At 52.2% G+C, this 12,764-nt stretch overlaps 1 protein-coding gene across 1 annotated transcript in view; it reads left to right on the top strand.

Annotated features, from left to right (window-relative positions):
- The first annotated feature begins 16 nt into the window (after positions 1–16).
- The window catches only part of TLN1 (talin 1), a 31,394-nt gene continuing 18,646 nt past the window's right edge, over positions 17–12,764 (top strand). Inside the window, exons 1-17 of the mRNA XM_055578474.1 lie at positions 17–384; positions 6,268–6,430; positions 6,676–6,773; positions 7,025–7,154; positions 7,235–7,387; positions 7,641–7,783; positions 7,888–8,015; positions 8,735–8,795; positions 9,409–9,513; positions 9,829–9,984; positions 10,735–10,836; positions 11,009–11,085; positions 11,316–11,496; positions 11,655–11,768; positions 11,880–11,988; positions 12,202–12,410; positions 12,533–12,631. Coding sequence (XP_055434449.1) covers positions 6,301–6,430; positions 6,676–6,773; positions 7,025–7,154; positions 7,235–7,387; positions 7,641–7,783; positions 7,888–8,015; positions 8,735–8,795; positions 9,409–9,513; positions 9,829–9,984; positions 10,735–10,836; positions 11,009–11,085; positions 11,316–11,496; positions 11,655–11,768; positions 11,880–11,988; positions 12,202–12,410; positions 12,533–12,631 — 1,995 coding nt within the window. The 5' untranslated portion in view covers positions 17–384; positions 6,268–6,300. The remainder of the gene's footprint in view (positions 385–6,267; positions 6,431–6,675; positions 6,774–7,024; positions 7,155–7,234; positions 7,388–7,640; positions 7,784–7,887; positions 8,016–8,734; positions 8,796–9,408; positions 9,514–9,828; positions 9,985–10,734; positions 10,837–11,008; positions 11,086–11,315; positions 11,497–11,654; positions 11,769–11,879; positions 11,989–12,201; positions 12,411–12,532; positions 12,632–12,764) is intronic.

Below are 12,764 nucleotides of genomic sequence, written 5' to 3'. Positions count from 1 at the left end.
TCCGCCCCCGCAGTCCCTGAGGGCGGGCATTCTGAGGAAGCGGCTCCGCCCCGGGCCAGAAAAAGGAAGGATTAGAGCCTAAAAGGGAACTAGGGCGCAGTTCGGGCGCTTCCTCGGGACTGCGCGGCACCCTCGCTTCCTGCTGGGGAGGGGCTGCCGGTCGTCGGCGGGCTCCCGAGCATCGAGAGCTGGGGCCAGAGCAGCTTCCTGCAGTGCCCGCTACCATAGAGCGCGGGCCCAGGGCGCCGCCCGCGGGTGGGGGACGTTCCCAGGACGGAAGTGGCCGAGAGTGTCGAAGGGAGGGCGAGGCCGCAGCCCGAGAGCCACCGGGAGAACGAGCGGGTTAGCGGGCCGGCGGGCGGGGCACAGAGCCGGGCAGCGCAGGTAGGCCGGACCGGGCGAACTGGGGCCTCAGGGTGGGGCCGCGACGCCAGGCCTGGGAGGCGGTCGGGCAGGGCCCCTGACTTCTGCGTCTGTTTCGGGTCATGTTGGAGAGGTTCGCGTCCGGTGTATCTCGGCTTGTGCTCTGAGTTAAATAGGCCGTTTTTCGGCAGCCAGGCCCTTCCTGGAGCAGTCCTCGGCCTGGGATAGTTTTGAGGGAGGGTGAGGAGTGGGTGGCAGTGTGGCGCAGGGCGGGGATCGGCTTTGAGGTTAGCTGATAGCGGGTACGTGAGTAGGAACGGGTGAGTTGGGGATTAAGTGGAGTTGGGTTTTAGGAGTTAAGGTTAGCTTTAGGAGTGTAAAGCTGGGGTTAAAATTTAGATTTATTAGTGTGAGGTGCGTTTTGTGTAGGTGAAGTTTGGATTAAGGGCATTATTTTGTTTTCTATAACGACCAAATTTAGTTAGAGTTCAGGTTCAGGTTAATGTATGTCAGAGTTCAGGTTACGGGTCAACAACAGGAACTAGGTTAGAAATCCAGTTTTAGGGATTAGAGAAGGTTAGCATAGACAGTACAAGGGATAGACAAGAAAGGGGTGAATCAGGAATCAAGTGACAAATGAACTTTAGGTTTAGGGATCAAGATTTAGGGTTAAAGGTATGGAGTTGGTGCTACAGGTAAAAATTAGATCAAAATTGGGATCAGGGATTGGATTCAGGTATGTGGTAGGACAGGGATGCCTGTCAAATCCAGTACTGGGAATCAGGAGACAAATTACGGTCAGCGTTAATGTTAGAAATTTCAGGCAGTTTTCTGTGCTGTAGTTGAGGTCAGGCAGGTGAAATTTAAGAGATTGGCAGTAGATAGATGCCCTTGTTGTGTGGGGAAGGCTTCTTTGGCCCAGGGAAATGACAGACTAATTTCAGGCTAGGGTTCTGGGCTAGTTGGAATTGCTGGCATCAGGGATTTCAGCTTAATTCTATTCTCTAAGCCTCAGGCTCTTGCTGTGACCACCACAGTTGAGGGGGAGGGTTCTTGGATCCTGTTGTTTACAAGGTAGGAGTTAGAAAAGAGTTAGGGACCCAGGACATGTACAGGGCTTAGTAATCATGGCAGACTGCGTAGGGGAGAAGGGACTGGTGATTAAGGGGGAAGCAGACCAAGGAAACTGTTCCCATGCAAGAAGAGGGTGGCTTAATTCTCTGAAAGTTCAGCCCTACTGCCTCCATTTTCCCTCAGTCCCTCGAAATTAAGCCTTCCTCTCCAACTCTCCTCCCTGGCCCTGCATTTCACACCCTCAGGCATACCCACTGACAGAATACTTCCCTTGCCTTTAGCTTTCCCATGCTGTTAATGTTACCTTCTCAGCCTCAGTTCTGCCTCCCTTCCCACCTCTTAATCCACACATCCCACCTTCATTTTCCCTCATCCACATCTGAGCTTTCCCATCATATTAAAGCACTCTCCCACCATATTTACCCACTCATTCACCTACATACCTCCTGGTTATCTGCTAAATACCCCACCACCAGCTCAACACTGCTGCCAAGCCCTCACAGTCCCTGCTATATGCCATTCCCTGATTCTAAGCCTCCTAATTTCTTGGTCCAGTTATAGATCCCCTTCCCCCACTCCCCCAACAGAAAAGAGGAAATGAGACCCAAAGAGGAAACTGGGTCTTGCTGATCCCACGCCCAACCAGGCCACTGACCACACCCCCTTTCACTCCCAGCCTGACCCTGCCACTGACCACAACACTGTCCCCTACCCAGCCTGACCCAGCCACTGGCGTCAGCCCATCCCCCTCAACTCCATCTTTACTTAGACACTGCCAGCATCTCTTCCCTGTACCCCTGTTCCACTCATTTAACCTGATTTAGCCACTGACTACACATCTCTTCTCAACCTCCTACCGCCTGACTTGGCCTCTGACCTCATTCCCTGTCTTAGCCTCGACTCACATAAGTATCCTTCCTCTTCCCCCAGGCTGATTCAGTAACTTATTATATCCATATTTTTCCTACTGTTACCTTCCCTACCCTGTCCTTGCATTTTTCTCTTCCCCCATTTCCAGTCTGATAATAGTCACTAAGCCCATCCTTTCTGCCCCTAACTGACTGCTAACTGCATCCCCTAAGGCAGCCTCATGTTTGCATTCTCACCTCCTCCTGTCCTTTCTTTCCCCTCTCCCCAGTACCTTAGCTAAATTCAGGCACTCTTGAGTACCTGCTGATGACTGGAAGCTGTAGGCCTCCAGCCTCACTTGGGGCCCTGGTTCCTGAGTTAAGCCTGTCATCAGATCCTGTTGGTTCTACCTCTTCAAATTTCTGATGAGTGACATCCTCCTCTCCACCTTTCTAATTCGGGCTTCATTACCTCCGACTTGTGCCAGTGCAGGGTCTTTGTAACTAACCTCCCAGGTAGCTACCAGAGTGAGTTTCCTGAAGTCTAGTTCTGGTTGTGCCCCTTCTCTGATCATAGCCTCCCTTGGCCTCCTGTTGTCCTCTGGTAGGTGAAATCCCGCATCCTCTTCCTGAGTTCACCCCTGCCTTTCCATCCTAACCTTTACTTCCCCATCACTGCTCACTTGCAGGTACCCTGTGCTTCAACCAGCCTGCTCCTCACTTCCCTGAATGCTCCTTCGTGATTTCCTGCTTCTCCACCTTTGCTTATGCTATTCTCTCTGCCTGGAATGCCACCCCTGACTCATCTCCGGCTGGCTGGAATAGTGGAGAGAGCTTGGGCTTTGGAGTCAGAAAGACCTGGGTTTGGATCCTGGCTTCACAACTTATTAGCTGTGTGACTTTGGACAAGCACCTTGAGCAAGTGTTTAACTTCTTTGAGCCTGAGTTTCCTAATCTGTAAAAATGGAAATAATGACACCTACCTTGCAGGGTTGTTGTAAGGATTAAATGAAATTGTGTACACAAAGCAATTGACATATCGTCAATAAAAGATAGATCATTGTTTTTTCTGATTATCTTTATTTGTTTAAATCTTGACTTCAAATGACACTTTTCATGGAGACATTTTAGTCCCCTTTCCCTGACCTGAAAGGGATCTCTCCCATGAGCACGTACTGTTTGGTTCTTACCTCATCCTGCCTTTTATTATAACTCTGTATGTAGCTATCCACTCTGCTGAGGGCAGATGCAAGTGCTTACCCTTCTTGGTTCCCAGCCACTGAAAACCAGGGCCTTCCCCACCACAGGCCCTCAGAACTGCTCACTGGAAGACTGGAAGGAGAAAGCACACAGAGAGACGTTGGGGCTGAGTGTTGTGTGCTTGATGACAGAGGCAGAGTCTTTATGGGAAGATAACGTTGTTGTGATGGAGCTGTGTAGGGGCTGTGTGCTTGAGATAATGTGTATGTATGTAGAGACTATAAGTAACTTTGTGGGAAAGAGCTCTGTGCATAGGCTGGGGTACATTTAGGGAAAATGAATATGCATGGATCAGGATGGAGGTAGGGAAGGGTTATGCTGGGGGAGGTCAGGTCCAGCCCTTCAGCTGCCCAGTCCAGCCCTAAATGAGCCTGCCGCAGCCTGAGGCCGGATATGTCAGTCTCACCCACAGCCCTCCCCCCTCCCCGCGGTTACAGACTCAGAGGCCAAATTTGGTAACAGGCTTGAGTGTTACTCCCCCCAACCCTCTTACATTCTGAGTCTGTCTTCAGCTTTCTCTCTCCCTCTGTCCCTTTCTGTAACTCCCTGTCTCTCTGCAGCTCCCTCTGTGGGTATCTGCTCTGACTATATTCTCCATGTCCCCCAAATTCCTTACCCCTAGTACACTTACATTCCATTCCTTGCTGGGATTTGACCTCTGTCCTCTATCCTCCCCACACCCCCACCCCCCAATTGCCCAACTCCTCTGGAATGCATCTCAGGAATGTCTTGAGGGAGGAGGAGCTCTCTGGGAGGGGGACATGGTGGAGAGGGGGGGGGATTGTTGCTGTTCCATAAAACATGACAGAAAGTAGAAAGGGGAGCAAAGTTCTCCAGCTGGAACAGAAATTGGATCGCTTCTCCCCTTACTTCCAGGGGCCCGCTTCTGTGCTCTCATTGCCCCCAACTCATTTGATTCCATTTGCTCCTTCACCCACTTGTAGCTGTGTGGGTGTCCACTCAGGACCAGCCTGAAAGTGAGGGTAGCCATGAGTCAACTCCCTTATCGGGGTCTCAACAGAGGTTTCCGTGCTTAAGGAGGAAGGGGGTGTCCATATGTCCGGAGGAAATGGGGGGAGATGTGCAATTTCAGCTGAGGGTGGAAGGTCTTTTCAGTGTGTCCTTGGCTTGACAGACCTTCCAGCCTTCCAGCGACCCTACAGCCAGGTCTGTCCAGCTATCAGGAGAGGTGTGCCAGGGATGGGGAGGGGGGCAGAAACCTAGAACTGGGGAGAGTGGGAGGGTCCCCTCTTGTTGGGAGTAAAGATTGAGGGCGAGCTGTGGTTTCTTCTTTTTGGAGACTCGAGATTATTTATAAGGTCAGAAATTGTCTGTCAGACTCCTGATGCAGACCTTTGCCACATCTGACTCCTGTCTCCTGTTTCTACCTAGATTTTCAATCTCTCCTCATCTCTTCACCCTCCAAAAACACACCCCTTCCCAGCTTCCCTGGTTCTCAGCTGCTGCCTCCTATTTCCTACCTTCTGCTTCTAAGACCCCACCCTCCACTTCCAAGCTTTCCTCTGGCTGTGCTTTCTCCCCCTTGGGGCTAGCAGTTTGCAGAGAGGGGAATGGGCTGCCTGGATGTGCTCACCTCTCTTAGGTAAGAGGCACCAATCCCTGGACGGAGCTGGTCACATCATCAGCTGCCAGGCAGACTTGTTGTCTGGTGCACTGTGCGCCACCTGCCACCTCCATGGAGGGTGGAGCCTGGAGGGCGGGGGAAGGCTGTGTGGGACTAGTGTCCCCAGCCAGCTGTAAGGAAGACACTGTCAGGAGAGGCAGCTGAGCTGGAGGGCAGTGTTTGAGAAGGACTTACTGAAGAGGACAGAGCATAGGAGGAGTTATGGTGAGAACTGGGTATTAACCTGCTATCTTAGAAGCAGCAAGGCCTGAGGAGTTAAGAGGGACTGGGCTCTCTCTCTGAGCTGCCTTGAAACATACACATACCCAGTCTGATTCCTGTTCTGCAAAATTAAAGAGTTGACTAGATCACTTTTGAGATCCCTTTGGATTGAAAAACCATGATTCTGGCTTGACTTCTGGGGGAGCCAAACGTGGACTGAGCTTCTCCGGGAGGCCCCCAGCATGTCAAGTTACTGGAGAGCTGAGACACGTAAGCCAGGATGGCTTGAACAGCAGTGTTGGGCCTCCCTGCCAGACTAGCTTAAGTCAGTGTTTGCAGGGCTCAAGAGCCCTTGGGGATTATCTAATATAATGTCTTCATTCTGCAGAGAAGGAGAATAAAGCTGTGAAAGGAAAGATCACGTGATGAGTCAGGGCAGCGCTCTGGAAGTCCCAGACAGGGAGAAGCCAGAAGGATATAGTAAGAGACAAAGAGAAAAAGACTGAACCAAGAAGGGTGAAAATAGTGCAGAGACAGGACTGGGAAAGGAGGTGAACAGGGACAAGGGTAAGAGAGAAACACTTGGAAGAAAGAAGGGAGGCCCAGATTCCAGTGCTGGGGGTGGGGTGCGTCCTCAGGTAACACTGTTTCAGACCTGCCTTTGTGCCTTGCAGACCAACCTCTCCTTCAGAAGTCTCAGACGCCTAAGACTAGTCCTTTTGATACAGCTCATCTTTCACTCTTTAATATCATTAAATAAAACAAAAACACGCTCACTGTTTTCTGCTTTGGTGACTCCCTTTCCCGGGTCTCCATGTGGGGGGCCTCCTCTCCTCCAATGAGGGTGTATTCTAATGCCCTGATGCCATGGGCCAGGTATAGCCAGGCTGGAGAGAAGAAGCCGCCACCATGGTTGCACTTTCGCTGAAGATCAGCATTGGGAATGTGGTGAAGACGATGCAATTTGAGCCGTCTACCATGGTGTATGACGCCTGTCGGATCATCCGTGAGCGGATCCCAGAGGCCCTGTCTGGCCCTCGTGAGTCTTGACTGCCCAGGTGGCTGGGGCGGGAGCCCTTGGTCCCTTCTCATTCCCAGGCTCTTGGCCTTGGGAGATGACTCTGTTGTCCTCCAAGTCTTCTCATCTCTCAGATCTGTGTTCCTTGGCCCCCACCCTCCTCTTTAGGCCCAGGGTCACTGGGAAAATAATAAGGGGTAATGGTGTAGCCATTCAAATACATTGGGGTTTTTTTTAAGCCTAAGCTAACCCATCTTCTCTTTTAGCCAGCGACTTTGGGCTGTTTCTGTCAGATGATGACCCCAAAAAGGGTATATGGCTGGAGGCAGGGAAGGCTTTGGATTATTACATGCTCCGAAATGGGGTGAGTATCACTTCACAAGGACCACCAATACCCTCTGCCATCGCTTCCCTCCTTCTGCCTCCTATTCAGCACCCATATCTGATGTCTTTGAGTTCTCCCATGCTTTCTAATATAGGCAGTCATAATACCCTGTTTTCAAGCAAGCCACCAGTCTTCCTTTTAGTAATCTACTTTCCTTCCCTCTCTGGCTACCTAAAAAGAAAGTAATATCTTTAGCTTAAAGTGGGCCCCTCCTGTTTCTGACCCAATAGGACACCATGGAGTACAGGAAGAAACAGAGGCCCTTGAAGATCCGCATGCTGGACGGCACCGTGAAGACTGTCATGGTGGACGACTCGAAGACTGTCACCGACATGCTCATGACCATCTGTGCCCGCATTGGTAAGGGGCGTGCGGGGCCGGGGGCTCAGAAGGAAGCCTAAAAACTGCTGGGGATGCCACCAACCCACCCCCTCCCCCAGGCATCACCAACCATGATGAATATTCACTGGTTCGAGAGATTATGGAAGAGAAGAAGGAGGAGGTGACAGGGACCTTACGAAAGGACAAGACACTGCTGCGAGACGAAAAGAAGATGGAGAAACTGAAACAGAAGTTGCACACAGATGACGAGTGTAAGCAGAAGGGGGCTGGCGAGGGCATTTAAAACAACTAGGGTGTCGGGGACAGCCATTTCTGCGTTATTTTCTGAGTTTTCTTTTGCAAGGCACTGTTTAAACACTGGGGCTGCATCTGTGGTAAAACAAAGTCCTACACTCATGGAATGGAATGTATTAGAGAGGGCGGGACATGAAGAAACAAAAAATCAAAGACTGACGGTGTAAGGGCTGCAGGGACTTGGCACTGAGGGGACCCTCTGTGTCCCAGTGAACTGGCTGGACCATGGCCGGACCCTGAGGGAGCAGGGAGTGGAGGAGCATGAAACGCTTCTGCTCCGGAGGAAGTTCTTCTACTCAGATCAGAACGTGGACTCTCGGGACCCCGTCCAACTGAACCTTCTCTACGTGCAGGTAGGGAGAGGATGGGCCTGGTGGTGGGTGGCAGGGAGAGAAGCAGGAGTGCGGTGGGGTGCCCCTGCTCCCCACACAGCATTTGTTTCCTCTGTGCTCCCCAGGCACGAGATGACATCCTGAACGGCTCCCATCCCGTCTCCTTCGACAAGGCCTGTGAGTTCGCTGGCTTCCAATGCCAGATCCAGTTCGGGCCCCACAATGAGCAGAAGCACAAGGCCGGCTTCCTCGAGTGAGTGGCCCTCATCCCATACCTGTCAGGGCCCAGGACTCCCTGCCACTGTGGCCCTAGCATAGTGCGCCTGTCTCCGTCCCAGGCCTTCTCCCCTGCTTCCTCTTCTGAGTTCCCAGGGCCTGACCCCCACGGGGGCCTTTTTAGCCTCCGTCCTCCACGTGTCTCTTCCCATGTGGAATGTGAAAGTAGTCCAGACTCTGCTCCTGCCCCCTACTTCTGAAGCAAGCATGTCACTTTTTTGAGAGGCTCTGAAGAATTGTGCTGCAATAGCCAGAGGCAAACAGGGTACATTTTTGTCACAGGAAACATCAGATTTCAGAAGTCTCATAGGTCTCATCCACTGGTATTTCTCAGAATATATAGAGTTTGATGTGGCTTACTCAGCTTCCTACAAGCATGGTCATCCTTCTAGTGAGCCCCTTCTGCTCTTGTTTCCCTAAAATTGTGATCTAGTTTTTCTTTTCCCCAGGAAATGAGCCTCCAACTCAAGTTCCCTCAGTTTCTTTCCCTGTAGAGAGAGATGCAGGCTGCATTCAAGAGTTAGTACTAAGTCACTTCAGTTTCAGGGACAATCTAGACTCTCGTGCCTTGAATCTTCCTTCTCCCCAAAGATAACACTCTCCTAGACGTCTCCTCACACCCCCAGGCCCACAGTCCATGGCCCACATAGCCTTGATGCTGTCCACTACATGCTGACCCTCCCTTTTCTGGTGTAGCCTGAAGGACTTCCTGCCCAAGGAGTATGTGAAGCAGAAGGGAGAGCGTAAGATCTTCCAGGTGAATGGGGGCAAGGGACATGTTTGGGATGACCTGGGAGCTTTGCTGCCTAATCCTACTGACTGAATGGACCCCCTCCTCGTCACCCCTACCCTGCTTCCGCCCACCAAGCTGTTCTCCTACCTTTCCTGCGCCCAGAAAGCAAAAGACCTGGGCTTCTGGTCTGTGCTGCATCACTGCATCTGCTGTGGGACTCAGTTCAATAATCTTGTTTTCTTTCCTTTCCCTTTAACATGGGATAGCTATCTGCCCTGAAAAGGACTGATAGGGAATCACTGTGAAGAGTAGATCTTTGTACAGACGGAAGGTGTTATCTCTGCTCTTTGAATCCTCAGCCCAAAAGGCCTTCTGTTTGACCTTCTACTTCCTAACTATCCCTTCACATCTATAGAACATTTCCAAGTCCCTTAACTGTATCCTTCGCTTATTGAACCATCGCTTCTGCATAGTCTATATCAGCCCATCCCCCTCTTTTCTCATAGCCTGCATCCCTTAACCTTTGCTGTGTTCCCATAATACTCTTCTACCATAGTTCACATCCCAACTTAACATCTAGTCTGCAATGTCATGTTACTCAGATTTTGCTAAAAGTTTACCCATTTCATACTCGAAGGCACACAAGAACTGTGGACAGATGAGTGAGATTGAGGCCAAGGTACGCTACGTGAAGCTGGCCCGTTCCCTCAAGACGTACGGCGTCTCCTTCTTCCTGGTCAAGGTGGGTTACTGACCCTTCTCCCTGCCCACCCGTATCTCTGCTCTTACCCTTTCCTCTCTGAGTCTCTAGCCCTGCCCTGAGTCACATTTTCTGCCATTCCCCAAGAGTTTCATTTTGTTCCTTGTGAAAACTTGCCCCCTTGTCAGCACTTCCCTCCCTGCCCTGCGTTTTTCTTCCCTTGCCCTTTATCCTGATGTGGCCGTGTCCAGGTCCATCCATAGACACCCCAGGTTAGCTCTCCTGCCTCTGTCAGCACCCCTTTGTGGTCTGGATCTGATCCCCTGACTAATAACATCCACGACCTCTGCCTCATAGGAAAAGATGAAAGGAAAGAACAAGTTGGTGCCCAGGCTTCTGGGCATCACTAAGGAGTGTGTGATGCGAGTGGACGAGAAGACCAAGGAGGTGATCCAGGAATGGAACCTCACCAACATCAAACGCTGGGCTGCGTCTCCCAAGAGCTTCACCCTGGTGAGCTGGGGTCTTGGGGGAGAAAGGGCTGTGTTTTCAAAGAAGGGGCAGCCGCAGGGTCTCCCCAACCCCTCTGTGCAGGGGTAGGTACCCTGAAAATGATTCCAGAAAAAAGGAGAACTTTGGAGCTATTGTTAGGAACTTGGAGTTTAGAATAGAGGAGAAACTCTGTCCTGGAGAATGAGAGAAGCTAAAATGAAACAGTTTTAAAAATCAGCAGAACCAAACTGTAACCAGCAAGCTGAGATCACAGGCCACTTGGAGTGAGGGAAGAAAAAGATGATAGAAAAATAAGCCTCCCTTCTTTCAGCAGCAACTCCTTACAGTAGCCCCGCCTCTAGCTTTTTGTTTCAGCGTTACTAATTGAAGACTGATCCCACGTTGAGGAAGTGCCCCACTGAGAAGGGAAATTAATAAAGGCGATTTTTCCATTTTGGATATTAGTGCTCATCCTTAACTCTGGTCATTTAATGATGAATGTGTCCTCCCAATTTTATCAGGATGACAGAAGAGAGATTTCCTAAATGCCATGTATTTGAAACTGTGTAGTGTAAAGATACTCCTTGGAAATAAAGTATTTCCCTCCAAGGGAAATAGAGAACTAGGAGGCAGAAGAAAGGCTGTTGTCCCAGAGGCTGCTCGCGTGGGAGGGCACCCTCAACAGCTCAGCCTTGGGCTCTTGCCCAACCCGTTCCTGTCCCAGGTTGACTCAGGCTTCCCCACTGAGCCCTGCCCTCATTGTCCCCCTAGGATTTCGGGGACTATCAAGATGGCTACTACTCGGTGCAGACGACCGAGGGGGAGCAGATCGCTCAGCTCATCGCTGGCTACATCGACATCATCCTTAAGAAGGTGAGCACTGGCTCCCCCACCCCTGCCTCCTCCGTCTCTTCCTGTACCTTGGCCCCATGCAGGTCCTTTAGAAACTGGGACCCAGCTTCTGGAAGATGGCTGACTGGAGAAAGAAGAGGCTGCCTTTTCCACTTCCCTCTTCTTTGACGCTTATTCCTTTTTTCTCCTACAGAAAAAAAGCAAGGATCACTTTGGGCTGGAGGGAGACGAGGAGTCTACTATGCTGGAGGATTCCGTGTCCCCCAAAAAGTACGAAGGAAGCTGGGCTGACCCCATTCCTCAGGCAGGGAAGGCTCGGAATGACCCCAAGGACTGGGAGGGTGGGGGGTCCTTAGGATGGCTCTCTATCAAGTCTCAGGCTGTGATGAGGCCTCATACACCCCCCAGAGCACAGGACAAGCACACGTGGTAGAGCAGGTGGGAAGGGGATGAGAGGAGGAGGAGGTCCTCAGAACGCTCCCTGATTGTCCCCTCTTCAGGTCCACTGTGCTTCAGCAGCAGTATAACCGGGTGGGGAAGGTGGAGCATGGCTCAGTGGCCCTGCCTGCCATCATGCGTTCCGGAGCCTCGGGTCCCGAAAATTTCCAGGTGGGCAGCATGCCACCTGCCCAGCAGCAGATTACCAGTGGCCAGATGCACCGAGGACACATGCCTCCTTTGGTAAGAGTGCCCCTACTGCTTCCACAATTCTGCTGGGCCCAGCTGGGAGTTAGGCAGTCTTTTCCTGTGTCCCTATTCATATTCCTCTCCTTGGCCTCAGGCTCTCCTTTATCTTTTCTCTCTAAATGTTCCCTGTTACTTTTTTCCTTGTCTTGTAGACGTCAGCCCAGCAGGCGCTCACTGGGACCATCAACTCCAGCATGCAGGCTGTGCAGGCTGCCCAGGCCACACTGGATGACTTTGACACTCTGCCCCCTCTGGGCCAGGACGCTGTGAGTGTGGGATGGAGGAGGGCCAGTGGTGCTGAAGCTGGAACTCCAAGGACCAGGGTTGGGGTTAACTGGAGCAGAGCCAATCCTGAGGTTAGTTTCTCTTCCCCTCAGGCCTCAAAGGCCTGGCGTAAGAACAAGATGGATGAATCCAAGCATGAAATCCACTCCCAGGTAGACGCCATCACCGCTGGTACCGCCTCTGTGGTGAACCTCACAGCAGGTAGGCTGGATGCCCAGGTCTCTGGGCAGTGGGGGTGTGAGGGCGAGTGTGTGCAAGCAGGAGTGTGATCGCACCTTGACTCACGGAAGGAACTGTGCGTCTCCCTCAGCGTGGGGAGTGGGGGTGGGGTGTGTGCGTGTGTGTGTGTGTGTGTGTGTGTGTGTGTGTGTGACTAACTGCCTGTGACTGATCTCGTCATCCTCCTCCCGCAAGGGGACCCTGCTGAGACAGACTACACAGCAGTGGGCTGTGCGGTCACCACCATCTCCTCCAACCTGACGGAGATGTCCCGTGGCGTGAAGCTGCTTGCTGCCCTGCTGGAGGATGAAGGCGGCAGCGGCCGGCCCCTGCTGCAGGCGGCCAAGGGCCTGGCGGGGGCGGTGTCAGAGCTGCTGCGCAGTGCCCAGCCAGCCAGTGCCGAGGTCAGGGGCCAGCGTCCAAGCCCGGGGATCTCAGGGTGGAAACGGGGAACCGTGGGCGTGTAGGACCCCTGGACATCTTGGCGGAGACTGGGCAGCTTCTGACCGGTGTTCACTCTCCACAGCCCCGTCAGAACCTGCTGCAAGCAGCTGGGAACGTGGGCCAGGCCAGTGGGGAGCTGTTGCAACAAATTGGGGAAAGTGATACTGACCCCCACTTCCAGGTTGGTGACTCACCCAGCCCCCAGAACCCCAGCTTCTAGGAGGTGACCTCTGATCCTGAATCCAGCTGTAGTCCAGCTACTATAAATTGACCCCTCAGAGCCAACCTGAACGTCTTTCCAGGAATCACACTGG

The sequence above is a fragment of the Bubalus kerabau genome, chromosome 4 (genome assembly GCF_029407905.1).
Source record: "Bubalus kerabau isolate K-KA32 ecotype Philippines breed swamp buffalo chromosome 4, PCC_UOA_SB_1v2, whole genome shotgun sequence".
NCBI lineage: Eukaryota > Metazoa > Chordata > Mammalia > Artiodactyla > Bovidae > Bubalus > Bubalus kerabau.
The sequence above is the reverse complement of the archived record's forward strand: the minus strand, read 5'-3'. Positions and strand labels throughout refer to the sequence as shown.